Below are 24,828 nucleotides of genomic sequence, written 5' to 3' on the forward strand. Positions count from 1 at the left end.
TTCTGTATCAACAGGAAATAAAACATTTTTATTGATCATTTGTGTATATGAAGTTATATAACAACAGTCAGAAAACTCCACAGAGTGAATCACTACACAAAGTGAAACAAAACTGTAAAACACCTCGTCAAAAAATGAAGGTATACACAGCAAATATAACCGTCAGCGGCTCGCCGTCACCGCGAGCGATATGGCAGGAAAAAACACCCCGAACAGTTCTACAAGATTACAGAGAAAAGTGTTCCACACACAAAATACTCAAGCAGGCAGTTGATATACACAAAGGCAACTAGGATCTTTCTACAGCATCAGATTCTAATACTTTACACAGCTTTGCTTTTGAAAGGTCAGTGTGGCTTTTCGTCAGTGTCACTGGAGAGAATCTTGTCACACGGAGAGCTTGATAAGTTTTTCTTTTTACAAGAGGAGAATTTAGGGGTTTGATTATGCGTGCATACTTTGGCGGGAAATCGCAATGAGAGGAGCATTGTGCTGCAGGTAATGGCTTTTGCTTTGCTCGCAATCCATCCAATGGGTCCTGCAACGCTGCTCGATACTGAATCCCCTTTGTGTTTGATTTTCACTCATCTTTGATCGGATTATTCCGTTAGTACAACCGTTTTTTTGCGTTATTATCGAATTTCTTAGGCCACTTTTACAGAGCCTTAACCTTTAAAAATGACTTCCCTCAAACACTGACTTATGTATGTCAATCACACATTCGACTCAAAATGATAAATTATATACTTTAGGTAGAACATATGTAATAAAATTAGATGGAAATTGTATGTGTGATTGAAATTACATATAGTTAATGGCAATCACACATAAAAATTCCATCTAACTTTAATTTTCAATTACATTTTTCAAGTATTATACATCAAACTAATGTATAATACCTGAAAAATCGCATTAACGTACTTTAAGCAGACTACGTTATGCAATTTATTCACATTGACTCAACATGATAGAAATAGTTTGCACTAGAATTTATATGTGTGACTGAAATACATAAAGTTAATGTCAATCACACATAAAAATGTCTATTTTTCAAGAAATATACATAAAAGTACTCAGCAAAAACTGCATTAACTCAATTAAAGCAGAGTTAGTTTATATTAGAAAATTGTATGTGTGATTGAAATACTTAAAGTCAATGTTTTAGGGAAATGTTTTTTTTGACTGTACTTGAATCCATTTGTTTCATTTAAATCTGAAGCTGTACTGGAGTTCATGAATCTACATATGTGAAACATGTCAAATAATAAGAGGATCCCTCGGTGACAGAGGGACTGGGGAATGCAGCTGTATTTATTCAGTGATTCTGGGAATCAGACGGGGGACGTTTATGAAATAAATCCGTAATAGTTGAAAAAATATAAACAAAATGACTTTTTTTTCTCTTTTACAACAAAAAGTGCAAAGTACATCTAATCTCACGGTCAAAGTAATCTACACCAACACAGTCCATACTGTACATTCAGAGTTTTCATCTCAAATATAAAAGGAGTTTTTGAATGAACAGAGCAGTTAACGGATAAAAAAAAAAAAAAAATCCATGAGAATGACGTAATGATGATGAGATATAGTACGTGGATGATAGATTAACTGATATTTGCGGCTGAATAATCACTTTATATTCAATCTAGATATACATTTTTGACACGATTATGTAAATATATACATGGCATTTTTTAAGGGGATATTTAAATGTTGAATCTCGTTTGGTTTTTTTAAAACGAATACTCCCTGAAACTTCTGATGCTGGAACTGTGTGCAAGAGGAGAAAACAAACCTGCGAAAAGGGAGGGAACCCTAAACAGAGGTGTCAAGCTCCAACCTATAAGCTGAATCTACGTGTGCTGTGTCCTAACCACTTCACTGGAAAGGAGAAAACATCTCTCTGGACTGAAATCATCCTCTTAGAGTTAGAATCTTTTTTTTTTTTTTTTTTTTTTTCCTCGGGCGACGCCACCCACGTTAACACTATGGGATGAACATACAAGTATTGCACAGTGCTCAACAAAATGCTGTGTGAAGCGACCTGCTCGCGCTCGGATTAAAACGACCCTCCGCCTCTTAATTTTTTTCTCGGGCGACGTCACGCGCTCTCTCTTCCTCTGCATGTAGAAGGGAAAATGGCATTAAACGCTACGACATCACTACAGAACAAACTGTTTTTCGCTACCTACTGATAAGTCTACATCTCTAAGCACACACGGCAGTCACAGTGATACACAAAGCAGTCCTCAGAGACTCATATGGAATGACAAGTAGCTTTTTCATAATAGTGCTATCAACTACACAATAACATTGAAAACATTTAGAAAGTCCTCCTGAAGCTAGCATCGAGTATATGCAAGAGGTTCCTCCAAGATAAGAGACTTCATGGTTTTCATGGATTAAAACTTATTCCTTTGCTAATTGGACCCGTAGTAAAGGACATGATGGACTAATAGCCTACGCAGACCATTAACTTTACGGTTATTTCTCCTTCTCTTGGTGTAGTCCGGTGCCAACAAGAAACAAACAAAACTGATGTCACTGCTGTTGGCTGAAACGTGATTTGTCATCTCTTTTAATTAAGCCGATCGAGCAGGCGGATTTTCTGTCAGGTGTCCTGAAATAAAGCCAACAATTGTCCAAAAATGTCGTTCTAAAGAAGTCATCAAGCTAGTTTAAAGACATCCAGTGCAAAAACAGCAGCCACGTAAAAGTTAAAATTGGCAGTAAAACATGGCTAACTCTATTGTCACTGTGAGAAGGCAACGCAAAGCAAAGACTGCGACTCAGGGCACCATTGCAGCCAAAGACATTGTTCCCGATAAACCAAAGCTACAACCACTAGCAAGTGGGAGTGTGCATGAAGAGAGGACCTCTACATAAGTCACCTCCCTGGAAATGGCAGTGTTTAGAAACTCGCTTCGTCTCCGTCAACGCTGGCATACGTCGACCCAAATTTGGAACATCCCTCCTGATTTTTCTTTCTTTCCTCTCCTCTGATTGAAGGCAAGGGGATCGTATCAGAAGAGACAGCCCCTGGTGTCAGTAGATCTTCCCCCCCCCCCGTCCCAGCCTTTAGTAAAGATTGTAAAAAAAATCATGCAGTTTACTAAAAATAGTCAAGACGTTGAATTGCTCTAAAAAATAGTCCTCTTAAAACCAGAGTCACGACTCTTTTTTTTTTTTTTTTTTTCAAACGCCCTCTCAAGGATCGGACCCCGGCCTTAAATGCGATATACTTCCAACAACGACAAGGCTGTTCAAAGTAAGCGGTTAACAAAATATTGTTAAACGAGCTTAAGGACACAATGGCTACAGCTTGGTGCTTTTTTTTCTTTTTTCTTTTAATCACATGGGGTCTGTTTCTGAAGGAGGCAATATTTTCCATTTTTGGAAAAGAAAAGGAGCTGGTAGAAGTGACAACGAGGACCTATTTCTGCCAAACATGGAGAAATGAAATGCTAACTGGTTGGTATCAACTACTGTCTCTGTGCATCAAGCTAAACATATAGGTCCTCTGATTGGGAAATAAGTAGAAAAAGTCGTACGAAATCATGTGCTTGTATAATTTCCAGCAGCATAATGTTTTCCCTCAGAACCATAGTAGTTAATGGCCTTGTATTTTGGAGATTTGTGTGTACATATCCGTCTGTTCTGTGAACTTATAGCCAGACATCGTCCTTTACAATGTGAATATATTTCCACTAGTGTCTTGCAGGTTGGAATTCATCTTGTTTTTTACTGGAATGCAATAAGGTAATAAGGTAGAATTTTTAAATCCTGGGATATATAATATTGGCTTTCCTCTATATCTGCATTTACATAATTTAAAATAGAACATCTTATTAAAAACATCAAGATATACACAGATTAGGAAACAGGTAACAACATACAAACACATAAACTAGAAATCATTTTTGTCTGCATACTTATATATACAACTGTGGTACAATAAATTCTTTCAGTCATGCGCTATCTATACAGATCATATTGCTTAACAGAAGGGGGCATTTGGTCGGGGCGATTAAGGGCACAGAGATGGAAACAAAAACTGCTGATTCAGAGAGGAACAAACGAAAGAGAAAGCGAGAAACGAAGGGAACTTGATAGAAAAAAAGCAGAGGGAGGGATGTCGCAGGAATTAGGGTTGATTGTGATATCAGGAGAGGCGGGGTTAAGAGAGGGGGCGGGGTTACATGGATGGACCCATTTATCACTGAGGTATTTACACATACTGGCTAAAGAGTACTACAAGGCAGGTGCTGAAAGGGCCCTGCCTATTTCTTGGTGGAGAGCTGAGCGTCCACCTCTTCCTCAGGCTTCAGCACGTGCCACTGGGCGATGGGTCTCCTGGGGTTGGCCAGCATGTCGGACCAGTGGCGCAGCTCCGTCCCCGAGCTGTTGAGGCCCACAAAGACCTTGCCGATGGCATCGTTCTTGCCGATCTTGTCATAGTCCAGAACAGTTATAACAACTTGCACTTTCTGCAGAGCGGGAGAGAACAGAGAACGTAAATGTAAATCGAGGTGTCATCAGCGTAGAGATGGTTAATCTCTCATCTCTAGACAGGCATGTTTGTTTTAGTCTAAACATAAAGTTTGACTTTGTTCAACAAACAGTACGGCTGAATCCAAATGACCACCTGCTGCACTTCTTTCTGACAAAAGAAAACATATTTCGTCTGTCAAATACAGTTTTAAATCAAGAATGTGCTTTGAATCAACAATGAACAAAAATAGATAAATGGATGAAAAGTCCTTAAAGTGCTCAGGTAAACAGACATTTGAACATTAACAATTTCATGACAACTGGGCAACATTATCTCCTGAGGTAGACTGTGGACCCTCTGGTGAGATTGGTCATAAAATGTTAGATTGTTATTAGATTCTTCATTTTTAACTGCACGTTTATTATTCTGTGTTCAATCATGTTAATGTGGCTGTCTTTTATTTCTCTTTTTATGATGTAAAGCACTTTGTAATTTTGTGAGAAAATTGCTCTATACATTAAATGTATTGTTATTTTTTATTAGATTTGTACCAGCAGACAAGCTGTTCTGCACCAGAGCATTAAAAACGGGAAATAACATCAAGAGAGCAGCATTTTCCAACATGACGGACATTTTGTCTCTTCTTTTGATGGTGTGCAATCACAGTTGCTGTGTTTCACCTGTCAATCAGTGTTTTTTAAAGTTTGATTTAGTGAAGTTTAAGTTCCAGAGGGTGTTGAAACCCAGTTTTTTTTTATATCATGAGAAATATCTACTTGCTTAGCAGTAGTTTGAAAGCCCTGATAAACTAAAAGAAAGTACATACTGAAACATTAGTTATCTTAAAAAAGAAAGACGTGCTTATTACTTTAAGTACAGTAATGCAGAGAAAGAGGCGCTATTTCAGACATTAATGTTGATTAACAGTGACTGACATCCCAGACCAGGCTTCGGTTATTTACAGAGCCAAACACGGCAGAATGTGTGATTACTCAGAGGTCGAAGACTCAGCCTCGGCATGTGTTTATTCAAAGGGACCATGCAAAGAGGAGTGACCTGGGCATCAATCTCTGGCAGAGAATATGAATCTGTGCACAAAGAGCTCTGATTAAGTTTCGATCCACTGGCACACTGAGGCGAAGTTACTGCCACCTGCACGAGCACAGAGCCTGTTCTTAAAGAGCATGCCTAATACGCCATGTAATGAAACGCTGAGGAAGGTTTCCAGATGGCCAGTTAGGGTTAGGTGGGATTTAAAGGGACAGTTTACCCTCGAATAGATAATTGAATCACAGCTTTCTGTGACTGGATATTAGCACTGACCAGTCAATATTGTTTTGCTGCTTCTATTGTCATTACTGTGATTGATTTCCCATTATGGACAATCAATCAACTTCTGGAAAATAAGCTTATTAGTTGTGTTTCCCTGGGTAAAATGGGAAGAATTATATCAATCTCACGCCACAAAGTGTTGCCTGATATGGTCAATGTGCACAAGTTTTGATATATCGTAGGCAGTAGACGATTTAATGGCCGATGATAAATCCATGGTGCTTTTAATAATTGCGCCTCTTTCTCTCAGTCCCACTCCCTGTCAGTTTCTCCCTGGATTTATTTATTAAATTCTTTAAACGAAACTCTAAATCAGGGGTTCTTTGACTTATTACTCAAAGGTCTGCATCTGATTTTTATTTAAGGTCTAGAGTCCGGAAAGATTGGTGATAACAAATTAACATTTAATCAATGAATTAACGCCACATCTCTCACATCTCGGATCTTAAGTAGGTAATTATTTAAAAAATGATGCAGTTAAACAACGTGAAAATGATCAGAGATAAGCTACTTGGGCGTGTGTTGTACAAGAACAACATGTTTTTAAATAGAATTCTTTAAAAATGAATGAGATATTGTTATTATTTTAGCATCTATCAAGAGGTGGTCATGTGGCGCGGGTGCTACTTGGCAACACCTCAGCCTGCCCAGTCATCCTCCTGGATCCACACTCTTCACATATATTCAAGCACTGTGAATTGGCTTTGTCTGTCTGGATTTGTATCTTTTTGTATTCATCCCAAGTCTATTAATAAAGTCATTTATGAAGGACTCACAAACAAGAGGAGACAAAGTTTAAGGGGAAAAAGTGAGTATGTAAGAGTCTATAGATTAAAACAAATGAATATAAATGGTGTCACTGTCAAGATAATTGTGTGTTTATTAAGGAGGACGTGGAACTACTTCAGTCATTAACGAAGCTTGTGTTAGTGTTAGGAAATAGACCAATTAAAAGCACTGTTTTTTTAATTCCCACACAATCTCTGAGACAATTAAAATCTTTAGATTAATTACACAAATTATCCTGAGGTCAAGTTTAACCGAAGTTCATCGGCTCTGCAGATAACAGCAGGTTATTTGCAGCCTTCTATAAGCGGTCTGTATAATTTGCTGTAAATGTAAACACAGTGGGGAACAAATCTGCGTGAGAAATCGATTAACAAACTGTATGTGTTTTCCTTCAACAGAGGTAACATCTTGGGAGTGTAATTAGAAATCACCACAGCTCTAAGTGTCTTCATTTAAATTAGATGTAATACAGCCAGAGGCCTTAAGAGCTTTAAACAGTCCATTAGTTTAACACTTATTACAACTTCTTTAAGGAGCCTGGCTGGTGTTTGAATGACTCGTCACAACCAAATCGGGTAATTTAAGCGTGTTCTCGTGGCTTTCAGGAGAGCGTTCGATACCCCTAATTAATGACAAGTTTATGATTAAATCAGTGGCGCTAATAATTATTTAATGATCAACCTGGCTCTCGGTGAGGAGATAAGAAATGCAAATGTATCCAACATACTGGTATCAGCATCAGTTCAAATTGAAACTGAGGCTCGTGGACCCAAACCCGTGATTTGTGAGCTGTGACAGGCTTAATCAATTTGACTCAATTACTGTCTCGCCTGAAGAGCTACTGTTGTTCATTGCTATTCCTTTCTGGCTGCATTTTTTTTAGCTTTTCCTTCATAAAGATTCAGGCTTTATGTCTTCTCTGTCTTGAATATACTGTAATTGATGCACTTAAATCATGATGTGCATGGTAACCATTGTGAGACATGCAACAAATAGCATTGAGATACGCGCTACAGGCAATAATAAGTCTAGAGAATAACATCAACTGAGCAATAGGCTTGTCAAATTGTGAAACCAGGGCTGATTTAAAGTGAAGTGGCTTTGATTACACTGTTGTGATGAAAAGCCTCTAAACTGATTATTTACTAAATGAGCCTCCACTTGTCCATTGTTGATGCGACTAATGTTTGTCGGTTCTTACAGTACGATTCGTTCCTACTGCACATTAGCTTTCAGAAAATCCAGGGATTTTTTATGTAAACGTATGAGGATGTACCTGGATTTGTTCAAACGGGACTTCAAAGCTAAAGGACTCGTTGTAGTAAGGGTTGAGGGTGTTCTTCTTGATTGTCGTCTTCTTCTTCTTCAGCCTCTTGCCGTTTTGCATCAGGTGGATCTTCACGTATGGATCTGCAGAAGAAATGTAAATAAGAAGATTTGAACATTTTTAATTTGCAGATCTCAGAATCACACCTTATTGTTCCACTTTGGGCCGCCGTGTTCGAAGGGAAATATCTGTCTCTTTGGCGACTAATTGCGCCACCATGTTCATCAGCTAGTTGCTATTTTTGTCTGCCAATCGGGACTGGGCAGGTAGTGTACGATGTATTTATCAGAGGCTTGTGTTACATCTGAAAACAACACTGATGAGGACTTGAGCCAAAACAGGAAAGTTGCAGACTGTTAAACCAAAAAGCGATGAGCTGAAAGACACTAATAACCTCGTTAGAGCTGAAGGAAACTGCAGAGTCAGGTGATAATTCTCATCACAAGTGAAAAAATACTCATTATGACAGCTTTACCATTGATTTATCAATACAGATACCTCCAAAACAAGCAACAGGCTGTTGTTGAAAACCATGGCTACGACATTCTTGTGTGTATTTACATGACTCAGTTCACCTTCCCCATTCAAGAGCCTCATTTTCATCCGACCGAAAGCAATCTCAAGTGGTGCCCAAGTGGTCTGCTTCGTCCGTCTGCACACTCTCTGGCAATCAGGTAGAGTGCGTGCCTGAAAATGGCAAACCACCCATCGCTTTCGTTTATGACGTGACGCTACTCCTCCTGATTTGTTTACAATCTTCAAACTGTCATTAAAACTAAATTGGAGACGAGGAGAGCGAGTGTCTCAGTTTGGGCTCGGAGGAATAACCGACGAGAGGGCAGGCAGCAGTCTCCGTTTTTTAAATTGTTGAATAGATACCGTGTTTTTAGCTCTAATTGAGCCATTAAAGGGACCAGGTGAGGCTGTGTGATTTGAACGTTCAGAGAGATCCAACAGAAGAAGACTTTAATAAGTTGTGATTTTCAGAGGCACAGCCAGGGATCCGATAATGAATGAGGATTCATTCATTACTGTGATTCAAAGATGTACCCCTCCTATTCATTAAAATTTTCTGCACGAAATACAATCTACTGCTGCACCACGAGCATCTATTTATTGTTGGATGGTTGACAATCCTGCCCTAAGTTGATGTGTCACAACTCCTGAACTTAACTATCATGAACTATGCATCTGTGGCCTGAATTGATCCGATCGACTTCTTGGCCATGTACCCAGCGAGTCACGTTTCGAATACTCTCTTCACACAGGACAAAATACCCACTAACACCTGCTAACATCTGGCATTTGTCTTCAATGTGAATGTGAACAATTGCCATTCATCCCTGCGCCAAATGACTCTGCAGAAGTCACAGGTATTTATCAGCTACAGCTCCGATCGGCTGTGATGAAAACACAACACCTGGCTGAACACGCTGATTTCTTCTTCATTTCAGGCACAGACGCTTTCAGGAGGCTGGCTTGTTCAGACTTTTCCATCATACTCTGTTCAAGCAGCACTCAGTTTTCAAAGTTTGAAAAAGAGGCTGAAGTGAAACACTACTTACAAACCACGTCACTACCAGCCTTGTCAGCTGTGTGATCGGTACTGAGCGCGTGCAACTCTCAACAGAGATGAGAAAGAAGCGAGATAACCCCCAGTTTGTGCTTATCACATCTTTGAACATTTCTATTCCTAACAGCATGTAAAACAGCATTATTACAAACTGTGCATATAAGGGGACTCTATTGTAAATATAAGGGAAATTATTGTAAATCCACTAATAAGTCACAGGCGACGCTTTTCAGTGTAAAATGTTGAAAATACTGTTTCTTCAATGATCTCTGATCTCGACCCACATTCATGACAACTCCACAAGTTATAAGAGAAAAATTAATGAAAGCAACTTCGTGTCATTCATCACTTAAGACAACACGCTGCTTGAGAAAGACAGAGACAAATAATAATCTCAGAGATGCTAATGAGGGAGTCCCTCGCCTGAGGCTAACAACAATATCCCCCCAAGCTACTGAACCTCAGAGCTGCGCATGGGAATGAATAAGGGGTCTGACTTTGAAACTGAGCTCATAATTAGTTGTTGAAACACTGCACGCTCTGATAATCTGGATCTGAAAAAATATCTCTGCTTTTAGCTGGAACATTGTGGGATTTCTAGCAATAGCAAACACTGAACAAGCTTAGCTCCCTTAATCTTTTATCCAATTTAGGGGAATAAGGACCTGATTGCAGACTCGTCCAGTGCCGCCGACATGAATATAGAGAGGAAACCACACAAACAGAGTAAGAGGGGGAAAAAAGCAGGGGGAATAAATAGATGACAGAGACATGAGCGAAAAGGTAACAGGCTCGTAATGGAGTGGGTGTCCATTATTGCTCTCCTGCTGAGAAGAGCTGGAGTGCTGGGATGAGAAAAACAGCGAGGGAGGGTTGAGTGTGTGTGTGTGTGTGTTGTCACGTTGTGTAGGAATAGTACATCCAACAGTGTCTAAATGAGGAACTTCTCCAGGCGCATCTATGCTCCAAACAGCAGTATGAGGCTTTTATACATCAGATTTCTCCATCTCAAATTCAAAATGTGCACCACAAACCTTAAAGTTTGGGAATTTTATCATGTGAACTTAAAATCCTACAGATCTCAGTGTTATTCTGTGGATTTATCTCCACTGAATTCCCACAAATCAGTTGCCAGGACTGTCACATTTACCCCCCTTGGGTTATCAGAATGAGTGAAGTTTCTGTAGGTTGTCTTTGTCTGATCAGCCACGGGTGGTTGTCACTGCTCATAGAGTCTCCTCAGTTCTTTTTTCAAGCTAATCTCGCGTAGGCAGACCTCTGTCTCAACAAGTTCACAGATCTAAAGACAGTAAAGCACAAAAGCCTGAGGAATGACACAGGGCAGACAGCGGCTAGAGAAAGGATCAGCGAGGTTTGTGCTCGTAGAAAAAAACAGAACAAGTTTAAAGAACCGTTTCGAGATTGAAACAGTACATTGTAGTGACACCGTGTCCCATTTTGTTTACAAATGGCGTTAAAGAACAACTGTGTACACTAAACCCCGCCCCCACAGTTTATGTTGCTTCGCCTGCCAAGCTTTCTGTTCTTGCACGTCACATGTGTAGTTTACAATCATAACTGTGCCAAACTGCCATTTAAAGTCTCAGTAAGGTTTGAAACACAGCCCAGCTGCCAAGATGTAACGTCAACGATTCATGTTTCTGCACTGACACTATCACATTTGCACATTTGCCAAACTTCCATGTTGGAGGTGGAGTTAAAGACGATAAGACACATCTGTCAGCGTGAAAGCACTGGATGTAAGAGAAGCTGTTTTAACTTTTGTTAGCATTAAATGTTTTTTATGCCTAAACCTAACCAGACCATAAGCACAGTGTTGTCACAGGATCATATTGAAATGCAAAACCTAAAGAAAAGTTAAATCTCAACATATCTGGTTCTGCAGAAATGCACTTTGCCAACAAATATTCTGGCGATTGGGTTGTGAAACAATGGGTCATTGATTCTAGACAGGCAGACTAAAGCAGGATGCTAATTACTTGCCAATGAAAACTGTTGTTTGTAGATATCACCTATGGAGAGCGATAGAAACCGAGGTAAACAAGAGCGAATGGACGGGCATCCGCTAAATGGAGAGCGCTCCGGTGTTGTATCAAAGCCCGTTTCCCTGCTGATATGTTTCCTCTTACCACCGGGACTTGAGACGGTGTAAAACCGGCAATCTTTCTATGAGATCAGTAAACAAAAAAAACCCGACTTCTTATTTACAGTATGTCTTACTCTGCCTTCTCAAAGCACTGAGATTGTGATTTCTTGGTCAAATTGGGATTCTTACAGTTGTTTTTTAGCCATGTTGTGAACGCTGAAGTTGTCTGTTTCTGCTTCAAACTTTTGCTTTGTTTTGGGGTTTGGGAAAGATGAAAAAAAAAAAAAGGTTTACCCTGCCTAGGAGTGTAGCTAGCTGACAACTGTAATGATATCTGTTATTGCTGCTGTATGTGCTGAAACACTGCTACAACAGTGACTCCTACAACATATTCAGGACAGGTTCTGTTTCCTCTCATATCGGCATCTGTGCCTGAATAAACACAACAGCTGAATAGGATTATGCCAGATAACCCTTTCTCAGGATGAAAAAAAGAAAACACACCTGCGGCGCCACATCAGTGCTATCCAGACGCCTCTTATCTTTCTGGTCAGCAGATGAGAGTTTGGCATTATTGAGTTTTGGGAGGCTCGTCGTACCTCATATCCGGTCCATTTTACCGTCTTATCCCAGACGAGCGTAATCTCTCCCATTTCATGGATGAATGCCAGCGCTCCTGATGCGGGAGCACTTCCTCACATATGTGTACAGCACAGAGGCTTGCCCTCGCTATCTTCAGGGTTACTCATCTGACTCCTGGATCTCGGCCATAGTTTTATGAGGCGATGCACGATCAGTGGTCCATATATTTCGAAAGGCTCGAAGCAGGTTTCGGGGTAAGTGATGCGCTCGGAGGCAAATCAGCTGCAGAGTTCAGCAGAGCTACTGAAGCTGTCTAATTTAAAAGTGGTTACTTACAGTTTGTGTTTCAATCTGGGAATAATTGCCAGCTGTGACTCACTCGATAGAAAGGGTATCGCCTCTCACAGCGGAGGCTTCAATACGACTTTATGTGCAGATGTACAAGACAAAGAAGAGAGTTTCTTTTCCTCTGCTAATATTTCCGTGTTCATCAAGTGAGGCTGCTGCTGGCGATGGCAGAGTTGTGCCAAATATAGCCTGGCTGTCATCTCAGCTTTCCTCCCATCATTTTGGATTTGCCATGGTGGGTGCAACCAGGGGTGACTGTCGGTTTAGTTTTACACACTCAACTGACACACATACAGCAAGAGCACACGCATGTACAGTGAAACTCCTCTCTGGCGCCTCAAAACATCTGAGGGGGGTCTCGGAGACATGGTACTGGTCATATATCTACAACTTCTTTGAGATTTATATAAATTAAAGCAAAATTCTGACGGAAACACTGACAGAATAAATGTTGCACTGCCCTAATCTCTTTCAAATTGCTTCCTTCTCTCAGAGCCTGTTCATCATCTTAATGATCCCTCTGGCCTGTCGCTTTACTGACTGGGAGAAACCTCTCAGTCCGACCAGCCAGAGCAACAAAACAAATAAACCTTTCAGCCGATAGGCTTGATGGTGAGCTGAAGCACCAGGTCGGGGCAGTGCGGCTTCATTACCGCCGACACGGCGCCTGTGTGCTTTGATAACCTCCCTCACTGTGAGCCATTACCTCGTATGTGTTGCCTCACAGCCCTCGGGGAAGTCTTCAGAGGTACAAAGAGGACGGGACAAACACTTTTGCTGCCACTGCCTTTATAAACTCGCATTTCCTGAATCGGAGCTGCTTCCAGGCACTTAGCCTTTGTGTCCGACACACTTCTGACTCTGAATCACCTTTAATACGGCACCATGCTGGAGACACATTACAGTAGCTCGGCATACTGTTAAATGTACAATTTTAGACGCACAAAATACACTATACATCCGCAGGAGGTTGAAAAAGTGGTCCACGACTTTACCTGCTGGTGCAATACCCAGCTTTTATATCTCTCTTTCTACTTGTTAGTCTGTAAAATGTACTTCCCACTGGAGTTACAGGATTCTCTGAAATCTGATTGCCTACAGCTCGACATAATGAATATGTATGGTAACTATACAGCGCTGTGGAGTCGGCTTAAGCGGAGAGAGGAGTCACTGCAGTGAGGATTATTTTGAGACGACAGCTAAAGAGCATGGTGCTCGGTGCATCACCGCAGTTAAGTAACAACAATCCTGAGAAGCACCGAAAGTCAATTGTACCTTTTAAGATATTATTTTTAAAAATCTGTTTTTTGTAAGAAACGCGGCACGGAGGTAGATTTGTAGGGATGTTTCATGAGGAGCCAATCAAAAGAATTATTTCTGATTATACATTGGTTAATGATAATACCCACATCTTCCTCTGCGAGCCATAATTAGGCATGGTAAACAGGATGACAATAGAGGAGACGGCTGATCCCAGGCCATCAATTACTTGTCCTCCTCCTTAAGCTCTGGCTGAGCCGCCCTGTGGATGGAGGCTAATTATTGTTATTACAGACCTGCCCATTATTTCATCCATCTGCTACACTTTTAAGCCCATTCCCAGAACAGAAAAAGCAGTCGCAACTCAACAAAAATCAAAAGTCCAACTGCAATTTAGAGTATATTCTGGTTGTGTGTAATTAGAAACGTGCACTGTGCTATTACTGCATGCTAATAATTCACCCTGAAAACCAACAGACCAGCGCACACAGATGAAACATGCTCCAATTAAATGTGACATACAGTATGTGGTGTCAAACTGTCTGGCTTCCCTGCTATTTCCTGTCTCTGTTCGAGATAAACCTGGCCTTCAAAGTGAACACATTCACACTCTTTTCAGACCGGCTAGACGACTCAAAACGCGAACAATCCCACGATGCAAATGGGCACAGGTGAGAGCTAATGCCAGTAGCATAAAATGGCAGCGGGGGAGGTGTGTGTGTGTTTTTTTTTCTTTCTGGCAAATGGCTGCTTGTGCTGGTTTTGATAGATGAAAGGGAGCTCTGAGCTTTTAATGTGCGCCGTGTTACTGTACTGCAGGATGTTTAGGCTTATGTGGAGAGACTGGGCTGTCAGGCAGAAAAGCAAGTGGACCCAGGTGTATGGTAATTGTAGCAGAGAGAGTCAAGGAGAGGCGGGAGGGGAGCGCACAGTGGGGAATATAAAATGAAACCACTGAAGAAGTCAAAGGAGAGGTGGAAAGGAGGGAGAGGTGGCGGCTTATTGTGTGATTCTGCATTTGTGTTTCTGCAGCGTTTGGACGGACACCTCGACCTCGTTGTCGTAATTCTGGATTTTAATGGTGAATCTTTGTTGAGGCAACTCCAGAGTCAAGTCAAGTGCATTTCACACAGTGCGAGTTAGACTGTACAACATCAATTATGAGCCAAGCTTGTTGTGCGGTGAATATCTGCTGAATCACATTTCACAGAAAGGCCCCGTCTTAGCTGGGATTCGAACCCAGGACCTTCTTGCGGTCGGGCTGCGCCACCGTGCAGTTGGTATAGATGTTTTTTATATTTATGGTTTGTTTCTATCATCATGTGACAAGAGCATTTGTATTTAAAAATGGCGTCTATGTATGTCAACTAAATCTGTAGAGGAGCATTCACGCAAGATGTCACTTGGGGGAAATACGTCTCCTGGAGCAAACACAACATTCATCAGTCTTGTTTTCCAAAATCTAGTCCAAGATGAACCGTAGTTTGAATGCTTTTGTGTCTTTGTATCATAATGTAGAGCGATGAAGGTGTGTTTGGATTTAAAGCTGTAATGCGCACACAGCTGGCTCTGCTATGCACCTTTGCCCACATTGCTGACTTGTCCCCACAGGATGTAATAAAGAGTTTCACAAAATGAGATTCCCACTTTTGCGCTTCACAGCACGACATTAAACTTTTATGAGGCAAACTCCGAAATTTGTCCCTTAATGAAACATCCGTCCCTCTTTGATTAATGGAAACAGACAGACTGAATGTGTTTCATTCTTTGTACTTGTTCAGTCTTTTCTTTGCATGTTGTCTCCAGTCGTGCATGTGACATTTTGTCTGAACAGTTTTTTTTTTGGGGACTAAAAGCTCAACTGAAGTCCTCTTTTTTTGGACAAATCTAATGGTGACGAGTGATGGGTTTGGGTGGTTGTTAGCCGAGTTGCAGGAGAGGCAAAGTGAGTGCTGCAGTGCATGTATAATTACAGACAAAAGGGCCTGTCAGAGGGAAAGCCAGCGGGCACACATGCGACCACACGTACACGCCGTTACAATTCTCCTCACCTGACAAGCCTCCCACATCCATTTTCTTCAGGTTTTTGGCCTCCAGGACGACCACGGTCAGCTTGCCGGCGGTGGGCACGTATCGCAGGGAGAAGCAGATATCGCCCAGCTTCTCTTGCTGTTGAGAGACGTTACGGAGGTGAGAACAGTTTTAACCGCTAAATCCACATTTACTGCATCACGTGCTCGCAACAGATGCTCGCTGAGAGGCTAGATGAGGGGAAAAAACAGCTCGTAAATTCCCCTCCGAAGCACATTAGAAATTGTTCAGCCGACCAAATCTGAAGCTCGGTTTTGCCTTTTTAAAATTTTAGACGTGTTGACACAAACAGAGAGGATGATGAAAGCTGCACATACCAATGTGTCTTTATGCAAAGTGAGAGTTTAATGGTGTTAAAGGTTAAAGTACAGCACACTGACACTGGGGTTATAGAGTTGTTTACAGTAATTAGGGTGCATATATGCATAACATTTACATATGTCTTCATGTAATTGCTTTTTAGTGCTTTGAAATTATAGAAAACAACATGAAACAAGTCAAAAAAAGTTTTTGATCGTTCGGACAGGATCCCACTGGAGAAATGACCTATTATCTTATTACTTATTATTATCATCTCTTCTGCTACTGTTTTAAAATAACATATACTCAACCGTGTTTAACATAAGCAGTTTTAATTAGCAGTATTTATTAGATTATATGCACACACAAACATCTCCTGATATATTATATATTGAAAGCGCTCTGCTGGTCTGTTTGCAGGACAAGCTGTTAACAAGGTTAGTCATCAGAATATCCAGCTGTCTGCTGTATTATTGGATAAATGGAAAAAACCTTTTGTAAACACTCAAGTACAGAAAAAACCAAAACAAACACACACACTGATCTCACTACCACTATTTTTCTAAAGTGAGAAACTCAGCAGCAGCAGGGGGTTTAAATCAGGAAAATAATGTATTTCATGACAACCTCCAGAATTTAAGCAGCTAGAAATATTAGAAATAAAGCCTGTGAGTGCTCCTGCAGCAGAGGATTTACATTACATGTAGTGCTTACTTAAGTGAAGTTGCAATACTATATGTGTAAATACTCTGTTACAAGCAAAAGCAGTGCATTCAAAACTATACTCAAGTAAACGTACAAAAGTATTAGTACCAAATATACTTAAAGGTTCAGTGTGTAGGATTTTGTTATGTTTTGCGGTAAGGTTGTAGATTGCAACCAACTGAATACCCCTCGTCTCACCCTCCCCTAGTGTGTTATATGTCTGTTCTGGGCTACTGTAGAAACACGGCAGACTGTGTGAGGGATATAAAAGGAAAGGTATAAAAGGGAGTAAATAAAAAATAATTAACAATAAAAGATCTGAGTATATCAGGTAGAAAATGGGATTTGATGTACATTAAAGAAACAAAAAACAACAATCGAAACCTGTCAGAACAGTAAAATGACAGATGAAGTTCTTCATATCACTGAGTCACTTTTAATCAATCGATTCTGTCTCTTGTTTTGTTATGAATGCTCCCTGATATCAGCTCCCACTTTTTATTCTGTGTCACTCGTCACTTTGGTGGAAAAGTACCGACTGCAATCACTTCGCTGGTTCACACGAATCACAACACAAACCTCATTATCATACACTGAGCGGAGAGCGATTCATTTTCTCGTCGTATTCCTTATCAACACGAGGAGGGGGAAGCAGACGCAGTCAATAACTCTCTCTCTCGGGTCACATCTGCTTTTACGTGTGGCCGTTTTGAGCGTGGATTATAAATCGGAGGCAGACGGGACCTGAATATCGACCTTTGTTTTATTTCAGGAGTCTTTCATCAACTTCCAATCAAGGTCTATTTCCCCCATGTAGTGTGCTGGAGATGGTTGTGATGTTTCTTGCACTGTAAAGGGCCAACGCACATTTTATGTATCATCCTCTATCCTGACTTTTTGCGCTACAAAACTAACGACTAAACAGTCTTACACTGACGACAAGGGCTTGGTTTTAATCAACACAAATACACACTCCCCTGGAGGCCAGCGAGAGAAGGAGCGGCGGTTAATTACACCTGTCAAGCGCGGTGACCGGGCTCCTTTAACATCTTCTATGAACTGTAAAAGGCCAACAGCTGCCTTTTCAACTTAAAGGGCATTTTTTTCAAAACATGTTCCTTCATACCTGACCTTAAAAAGTGTGTTACCTGTGTGTGGTTGAACTATTAAGTCTCTAGTTTCATTCATTCTGTTACACTTTCACAGACCCTGAACTCAAACTTAAAAGACTCCTGAGAGAGCAGCTCTTTTGTGCATTTAGGATGATATGCTGAGTTCTTACAGAGCATTCTTTGCTTTATATATATATTCAAAACCTCTCAGCCTTTTTTTGGGCTTGTTATCTCTTAAAAGAAAAATCCTGGCCTACTTGTGACCCCCATTTAGAAGTTGCATACATCAGCCAGAGAGTGATTTCTTCTCCACAGATACTTTTGTAGAGGTAAGAGAATCCAGTACCTTAAAATTAAAATGGAAATAGCAGAAGTGTCTGACAAATATATACAATTTCCTGCAGCACAAATATGTATTTTCGGTTTGCCTTTGGAGAGCTGACCATGAAGAGCGTTATAACGGCGCAGTCTCGGAAATGTTCCACTTGATTTTTGTTGGAGTTGCCGACTACTTATTTACTGGTTATTCGAAAACAGCAGAATGTTATTCTTAAATCATGTTTGGGACATTTTCAAAACATTTTGAGGTAACAATTGTGGCAATTGTGGGGTAATTTCAAAGAAATTTCCAATATGGTGCTTGGTAATTACCACCCACTGACCATGAAATTCGCAGACCTGTAAAATGTAGTGTGATTGAAAATTATAACGTGGCTTTGCTGAAAACATTTGAAGCCTTCCTCTCGCCTTCAGAAACAGAAAAGTAAAATGCTTCTTTTTTTTTGATTTAAGGACGTAGATATGTTGTGTAACTATTTATTTTTTCCTCTTGGTAAAAGACAAAAGTGGGAAAGTGCATTTCCCAAAATGTCAAAAGACCTGCTGTTAAAAAAGTAATCAAGTTGCCAGGAGAATTGAGGCCTCTTCACTTTGGCAGGTTTAATTTGCAGCTACTGTGGCAAAAGAAACTCAAAAAGGTTTTGACAAATAGACAAAAGGAGCATTCAAATGATAAATGTAATAATAAAACATTTCAATACTTTTTCGTCAGAAGGTGGAAAGTAGAAACTTCCGCGGTCCGCCTCTGCGACTGGAACGCTACAAAGCCTCGCTCCAGTGTCTCAAGCCTTGCGTAAAATTGTCATGTGCTGCTGTGCGACCAAACGCTAAGGAAGTACAGTGATGCCCTTCAACTGGAACAACACCAGCAGCCATTCGACAGTGTTATAATTAACCTTTAAATGAAACCACCGTAATCCTAAAAATGAGGTTCCCCTGGCAACATGTGCTATATGCCATGACATTTACCATGAAAATTGAATCTCCTGAACTGTTGCCTGGAAAGTCACACTTCTATTAATTGAAGGGGAAGTGTGGACATCTGATTAAGTGACATTTCCAGGGGAGATGGATTACTTCAGCCGCGACAACACATTTGTGGTTCCAGCACGAATGGCTTGCTGAACGCAGCAAAATAATCGCTGCGATATCACTTATGCAAGCGCCAATAAAAATGCTCTTATTGAAACAGCGGGCGAACAGATGTACAAATCTGAGCCCTGACACAGAGACGGCCGTCGCAAAATGATTTCAAACCGACTCGTTTCCCATTTTCTAAGGAGTGATTGAACTTTTGTGCCTGCCGCCTACACAGGTTTTTAATAAGTCTTACCTCCTCTTTCTCGGCGCTCTGCAGATCCCGCCACTCCTCTGTTATGTGGCTGAAGTCCACCTTGTTCATGGGCACCTTGATGTCGCCGATGGCATCGTGTTTGGAGAAGCGGTCAAAGTCGTACACCGTCATGACCAGCGTCTTTCCACCGAGCTCCACGTAGGGGACCTGAGCGGGATGACAACAGTAACAAGTCAAGAAGGGCTCGAGAGGTTTATTGTCTCATTAAAGGTTATCCACAATCACACACTTGTGCCAGTATTGTTTGGTTCAGTGTAGTGAAGGGTCTTCTTTACACCAGTATTGCGAGATATGTGCATGAAAAAGGCTACTGTTAATCAACTCAGCAAAACAAAAACAACAACACCATTTAAAGTCCAGCCTTGCAATAAGTGTTATCGTTGTAAAGCTAATTATGTCCAGTATCTGCGTTTTGAAGCCGTGGTCTGTGGTAGCATATTAAAAGGTAATTCAAAGTTGTTGTTGTTGTTGTTGTTGTGTATACTCAGAATAACGTTTATTAAAAGTTTGAGTCATGCATTTCAAATTGACATTGTCAGTTCTGGACCTCTAAAGGAGGTTTGTGATGTTTCTTAAGGTAATTAAATGTCAAGAAAAGTAAGATTTGGGTGTTTTTAGCGTTAGCTGATTTTGATGTTGTGGGCGATTCTGTTTCCAAATCAATCACTACCCTTCCAGGCAGCGTTATCAAGCTAGGATAGGTAAAGGACAGGTGAGAAAGGGAGGGTGAGGACTTTTTTAATGGAAAAGTCTTGTTGTAAAGATAAGAAGGATACATCTCTCTTGTTTGTCCTTGACATTATCTCACAAAAATCATCTTGACAGTGTTTATAATCACCCGTCCTGTTTTTTGGATGGACTTGGAAAGAAGTACGACAAAAAAACACACACAAATCAACCTTGTATTGAGATGGATTTCACATCACATTATGCTTAACTTTCCCCACACACCTGCGCTCTTCACTGTCGGATGAATAACAAAACTTTCCCCACTGCCGAGCAACAGCCATGCATCCATAATGGCCGAGGCAAGGCCAGAGTGTAGCGGTGCATCTGCCTGTGTTAATCCCAATCACGTTGAGCCTCGGTGTGTGTGTGTGTGTGTGTGTGTGTGTGTGTGTGTGAGTGTAACTGTTTGTGTGAGAGATATTCTGTCAGGAGCTTGTTAATGTGCCAGCTGGTTGCTGTCTCCACACCTTCCCAGCATTCACAGCTGCATGCAAATCAGATTGTCAGTGGAACGAAAAAGATCTCGGGCTACAAAAAAGGGGTTTAAAATGGGAAAGCGTCGTTGGGCAACATGTGTGATGTACCTTGAAGGTGAACTGCTCATTGAAGGTAGGATTGAGGGTCTTCCTGTGGACCTTGGTCTCAAACTTCTTCTTCTTGTCAGGCAGCAGGTAGACCTTTACGTACGGGTCAGATGTGCCGCCCATGTCCATAGCGGGCAGCTCTGCGGCCTGGATGATCCCCACCATGAGCTGAAAGAGGAAGGCGAAGGATAATAATTGAGAGAGGGGAAGTTAAGACTGTCAACTAACTCACATGATCATAATTGGACCTTCATCCCACCAACATCCTCACAGAGAAACCATATCTCGCTTAAAGATAAGTCAAGAAATATTTCTTTATAACTGCTCTCACTCCTTGAGGAACATTGGATTTTTAGTCACGTCTACCTCCTTTATAACACTAGCAATCATTCCTTCATTATGGTGGCTTAAAGATGATTCAGTGTCATTTTTCCGGGATACGGCAGCACTATTAGAAGGTTACGTCAGCAGAGCCTTGAAGCGGCTGAAGAGCTCGTAAAGGTCAGGACGTGTCAGAGCAGGAACGAGGAGACTGTTTCTCTTCACATAAGGCACATAATTGATAACCACAATTGGGGGCCTGGGAGGCTGATTGACCTGCCAGTCAGAGCCTCAACTCAAAGGCCTCTCAGGAGGCCCAGCTAGTCAGTCAATCAACTTCCTATCAGGCAGCCATCAAGCAGCAATCTGGAGGCTGACCAGGGCACTCAGCCATGGAGCTGTGCAGCTGTCAGGAGCGGCATCAGTTTACTGATTGGTGCTACCGCTGACACAGTGGTAAATAACAAAGTAGGAAACAATGACCCCCAGTTGGTGATCACCATGGAGGAATAACCACCAGTATGAAGGAAGGTCAGTTTAAATGTTTCAGTCAGACTACCTTAGATTTATATGGGTTTTTTTTCTAAAAAAAGATAAATGGTGTGAGTTTTAAGATACTCGAGGAATTGTCAGAAGCAGAGCTGCTCTGAAGACTGGAATTTTAATTTAGGTTGAGGCAGAGGACCACAGTTTGGACGAGTGGCATTCAGAGAAACGAGGTAAAAGCAGTGAAGTAAAAATCAATGTGCTTGAATTAGTTGAAGTAGGCGGGTATCAAAGTTCATCCCTGACTTTGGAAACAATGGCAGAGACAGAAGTCATCCATAGCACTTTGAGGACTTCTCATCTCTTTTCTTTTCTTGGCTTAAAAGGTTTTTTCGAGCTTGGAAATAGTTTGAAAAAACACAAATTCATCTCACAAATCCCCTTCTACTGGTGAAGACCAAGTCTGAAAGCTTGTAAGTGGACACCGAGCTGAGATTGTTGAGTCAAAACTAGATCCGAACAGTCTGGTCATACTAGGCTACTGGGTTTGATAGTTAGCCTAGAAGACCTTCCACCACAAAAAGCTAGTTAGCTACACGTAACTCCATGTAGCTTTCTAGTTAAATGAGCCTATTAGCTTCGAAGCCTTGGGTTTGGCATTACGGCTATCACCATCTTGGTTTTTTGAGTGTGTGGAGCAGGGGTGGAGATCCTGATTGGATCCGTTTGAGAAACCGAGGACACAATGTGGTAGCAACTTGTTAATCACCAGGTAGCTGCACCATCTATTCATCTATTTTACTCTAAATGTGACCATAATTTACAAAATGAACATCATAATGTATTGAAGAAGACTTGAAACTAGACATTGAGACCAAAAACTCATCAGGAAACTCTTTACCAGGTTCATAAATCAACTTTGAAGTAGGGTCGTTTTCTCATAAGCTTACATACAATGGGACTTTGAAATCAGTGGAGTCGCCCCCTGCTGGCCTTTAGAAGGAATGCTGGTCTAAGACTAATTTTTCAATCCTGGAAGCACCGTCCATATTTCGCACAGTTAACAGTCTCCATGAATACTTCAATCTTTGCTTCCTAATTGGATCCATCTGATGCTTCACCTTTAAAAATGGTTTGTCTGTTTCCTCCCACACATAAATGTTTAATTTTGATTGTTTTTCTGTCTTCAGAGCAGCTTTTTCCATGACAAATGTTAACGTAACATATTTTGGTTGTGATGACGCACCCTAACTGGGTATAGCTCAGGTTAATGCCACCATTCCCCACTTCAAACACTATCTGTCTACTATATGATATCTGTATTGGATGGTGGTGAGATTCCAGTGAGGAAAGGTCGTCATGAAATGGAGTAACTTTATGTAAATGTACCACAGACACACACACGTACTGTTTGCACGAACATCTCACATGACGATAGTGAACACAAGACAAGGCGGTCGTGGAAAGTATGGAGTATCCTCGGTTATTTATCTGCTCCCCAGGTTCTGCACAACATTTTCTTGACATTACCTTGAAAAACAAGTCTCAAAACACTGAAATGAGATTCTGTCATGATTTCAATGGACCACTTTGACGTAAGTATAACTTCTGTAATTGCACACCTGCGCGTATCACTCATGGCAAAATAGTTACATACCTCAGAAGGCAAATAAAAGGCGTTCAATTACTCCAGCTGTCATTTACCTGAACCTAAATGTAACCATGTTTTGCACTTTAGTGCTGTAAAGTGACACTTTGAATTCGAGTGGAGCCATTCATCCCCGCATGCTGTCCTTCTGATTTCCACCCATCCATCAGCACGGTCGGTGGCAGACACAGCATGTCAAACCATCTTCGGTGGAAGAGGCACCGCTGCTTTCAAAGAGAGATGAAAGCAGGAAGTGGTTGGAAATGATGATGTGCGTTTGCTGCTTCAGCTAATTGTATTTTTACTCAAGCGGTACGACACAACACCAACTTAAGACGGGTAACTCATTAGGGACACCTTTGCTCAAAATTGAACCAACCAGAGAGCACTCCTGCAAGTAAGATCATGCATAAACCATTTTCCCCTTAAGTCCCTAAATATGAATGTCCTGAACTTTTCTGAAATTAAGTTATTCATCCTAATTTTCTCAAAATTGGCTTAAGTGAGAGCAGTGACTGCTGGGAAAACCCCTTCAATTACAACAACTGGTCATTTTCCAGCTGCTAAAATCTCATTTAAACTGCTTTATTTTGTATTTGGGCTGCTAATAACTTGCGTATTATATCCAGAGCTGCAAATAACGCTTATTTATATCAATTAAAATCAATTTTATTTTATTTTGATGGTATAAAATGTCACATAAACAGTAAAAAAGAAAAAAAAAAACCATTCCACATCCTGTCAGCTTAAGGTGACATTTTCAAACTATTTTTTGTTTTGTCCACTTAACAGTCCAACATATCGACCTCTTTCTAGTACACACTTAATGACATGGGTCTGTCAATTTGAGCTGTAGTGGGAAAGGAGAAGGCGTGTGAGCCAAACAGAGTTGTTATTCTGTGAGTCGAAATATTGAAAACCGGTGGCCAATGACATAAACCTAAATCATTGTGACATGATCCAGGAGAGTCGTGTTTATATGTTAAAGGGGAGTTGGTTGTTGTGTCTCATTTCCAGGTCGTCTGATACTAAAACTTTGGGTTAGGATTTCAGGCTGAATACGACCAAAATGTTGGTATTTGACGACCTGGGAATGAGACTCAACAATCAACAGTCTTTCTTTAGAGTTGCCTTCCCTACCTATAATCAGTAAAGAGGATACTGTTGAAATGGGAACACAAAATGAGAAAGAGCACTCCAGAGCCAGCGTCTTCTCTCATTTCAGCACTAATTCTAACTATTTTTTCCTAACAACAGACTGTTGACTATCACTCCTATTGAGAGTTAAAAAACAAAGGCTGTGGTTTTGTGTTTGCACATCTGTGTGGGTGTTTCTGTTTAACTAAGGA

The 24,828-nt window shown here is 40.9% G+C and overlaps 1 protein-coding gene across 7 annotated transcripts in view; it reads right to left on the reverse strand.

Moving 5' to 3' along the window:
- Nucleotides 1-24,828, reverse strand: part of syt1a (synaptotagmin Ia) — a 180,454-nt gene continuing 155,626 nt past the window's right edge. For all 7 annotated transcript variants that reach the window (XM_084345343.1, XM_084345345.1, XM_084345341.1 and 4 more), the window contains 5 exons: nucleotides 21,025-21,192; nucleotides 19,691-19,858; nucleotides 15,862-15,979; nucleotides 7,890-8,023; nucleotides 1-4,487 (listed from right to left, as the gene is read on the reverse strand). In XM_084345343.1, coding sequence (XP_084201469.1) covers nucleotides 4,281-4,487; nucleotides 7,890-8,023; nucleotides 15,862-15,979; nucleotides 19,691-19,858; nucleotides 21,025-21,192 — 795 coding nt within the window. In that variant the 3' untranslated portion in view covers nucleotides 1-4,280. The remainder of the gene's footprint in view (nucleotides 4,488-7,889; nucleotides 8,024-15,861; nucleotides 15,980-19,690; nucleotides 19,859-21,024; nucleotides 21,193-24,828) is intronic.

The sequence above is a fragment of the Pagrus pagrus genome (assembly GCF_965226575.1).
Source record: "Pagrus pagrus genome assembly, chromosome: 23".
NCBI classification, from domain to species: domain Eukaryota; kingdom Metazoa; phylum Chordata; class Actinopteri; order Spariformes; family Sparidae; genus Pagrus; species Pagrus pagrus.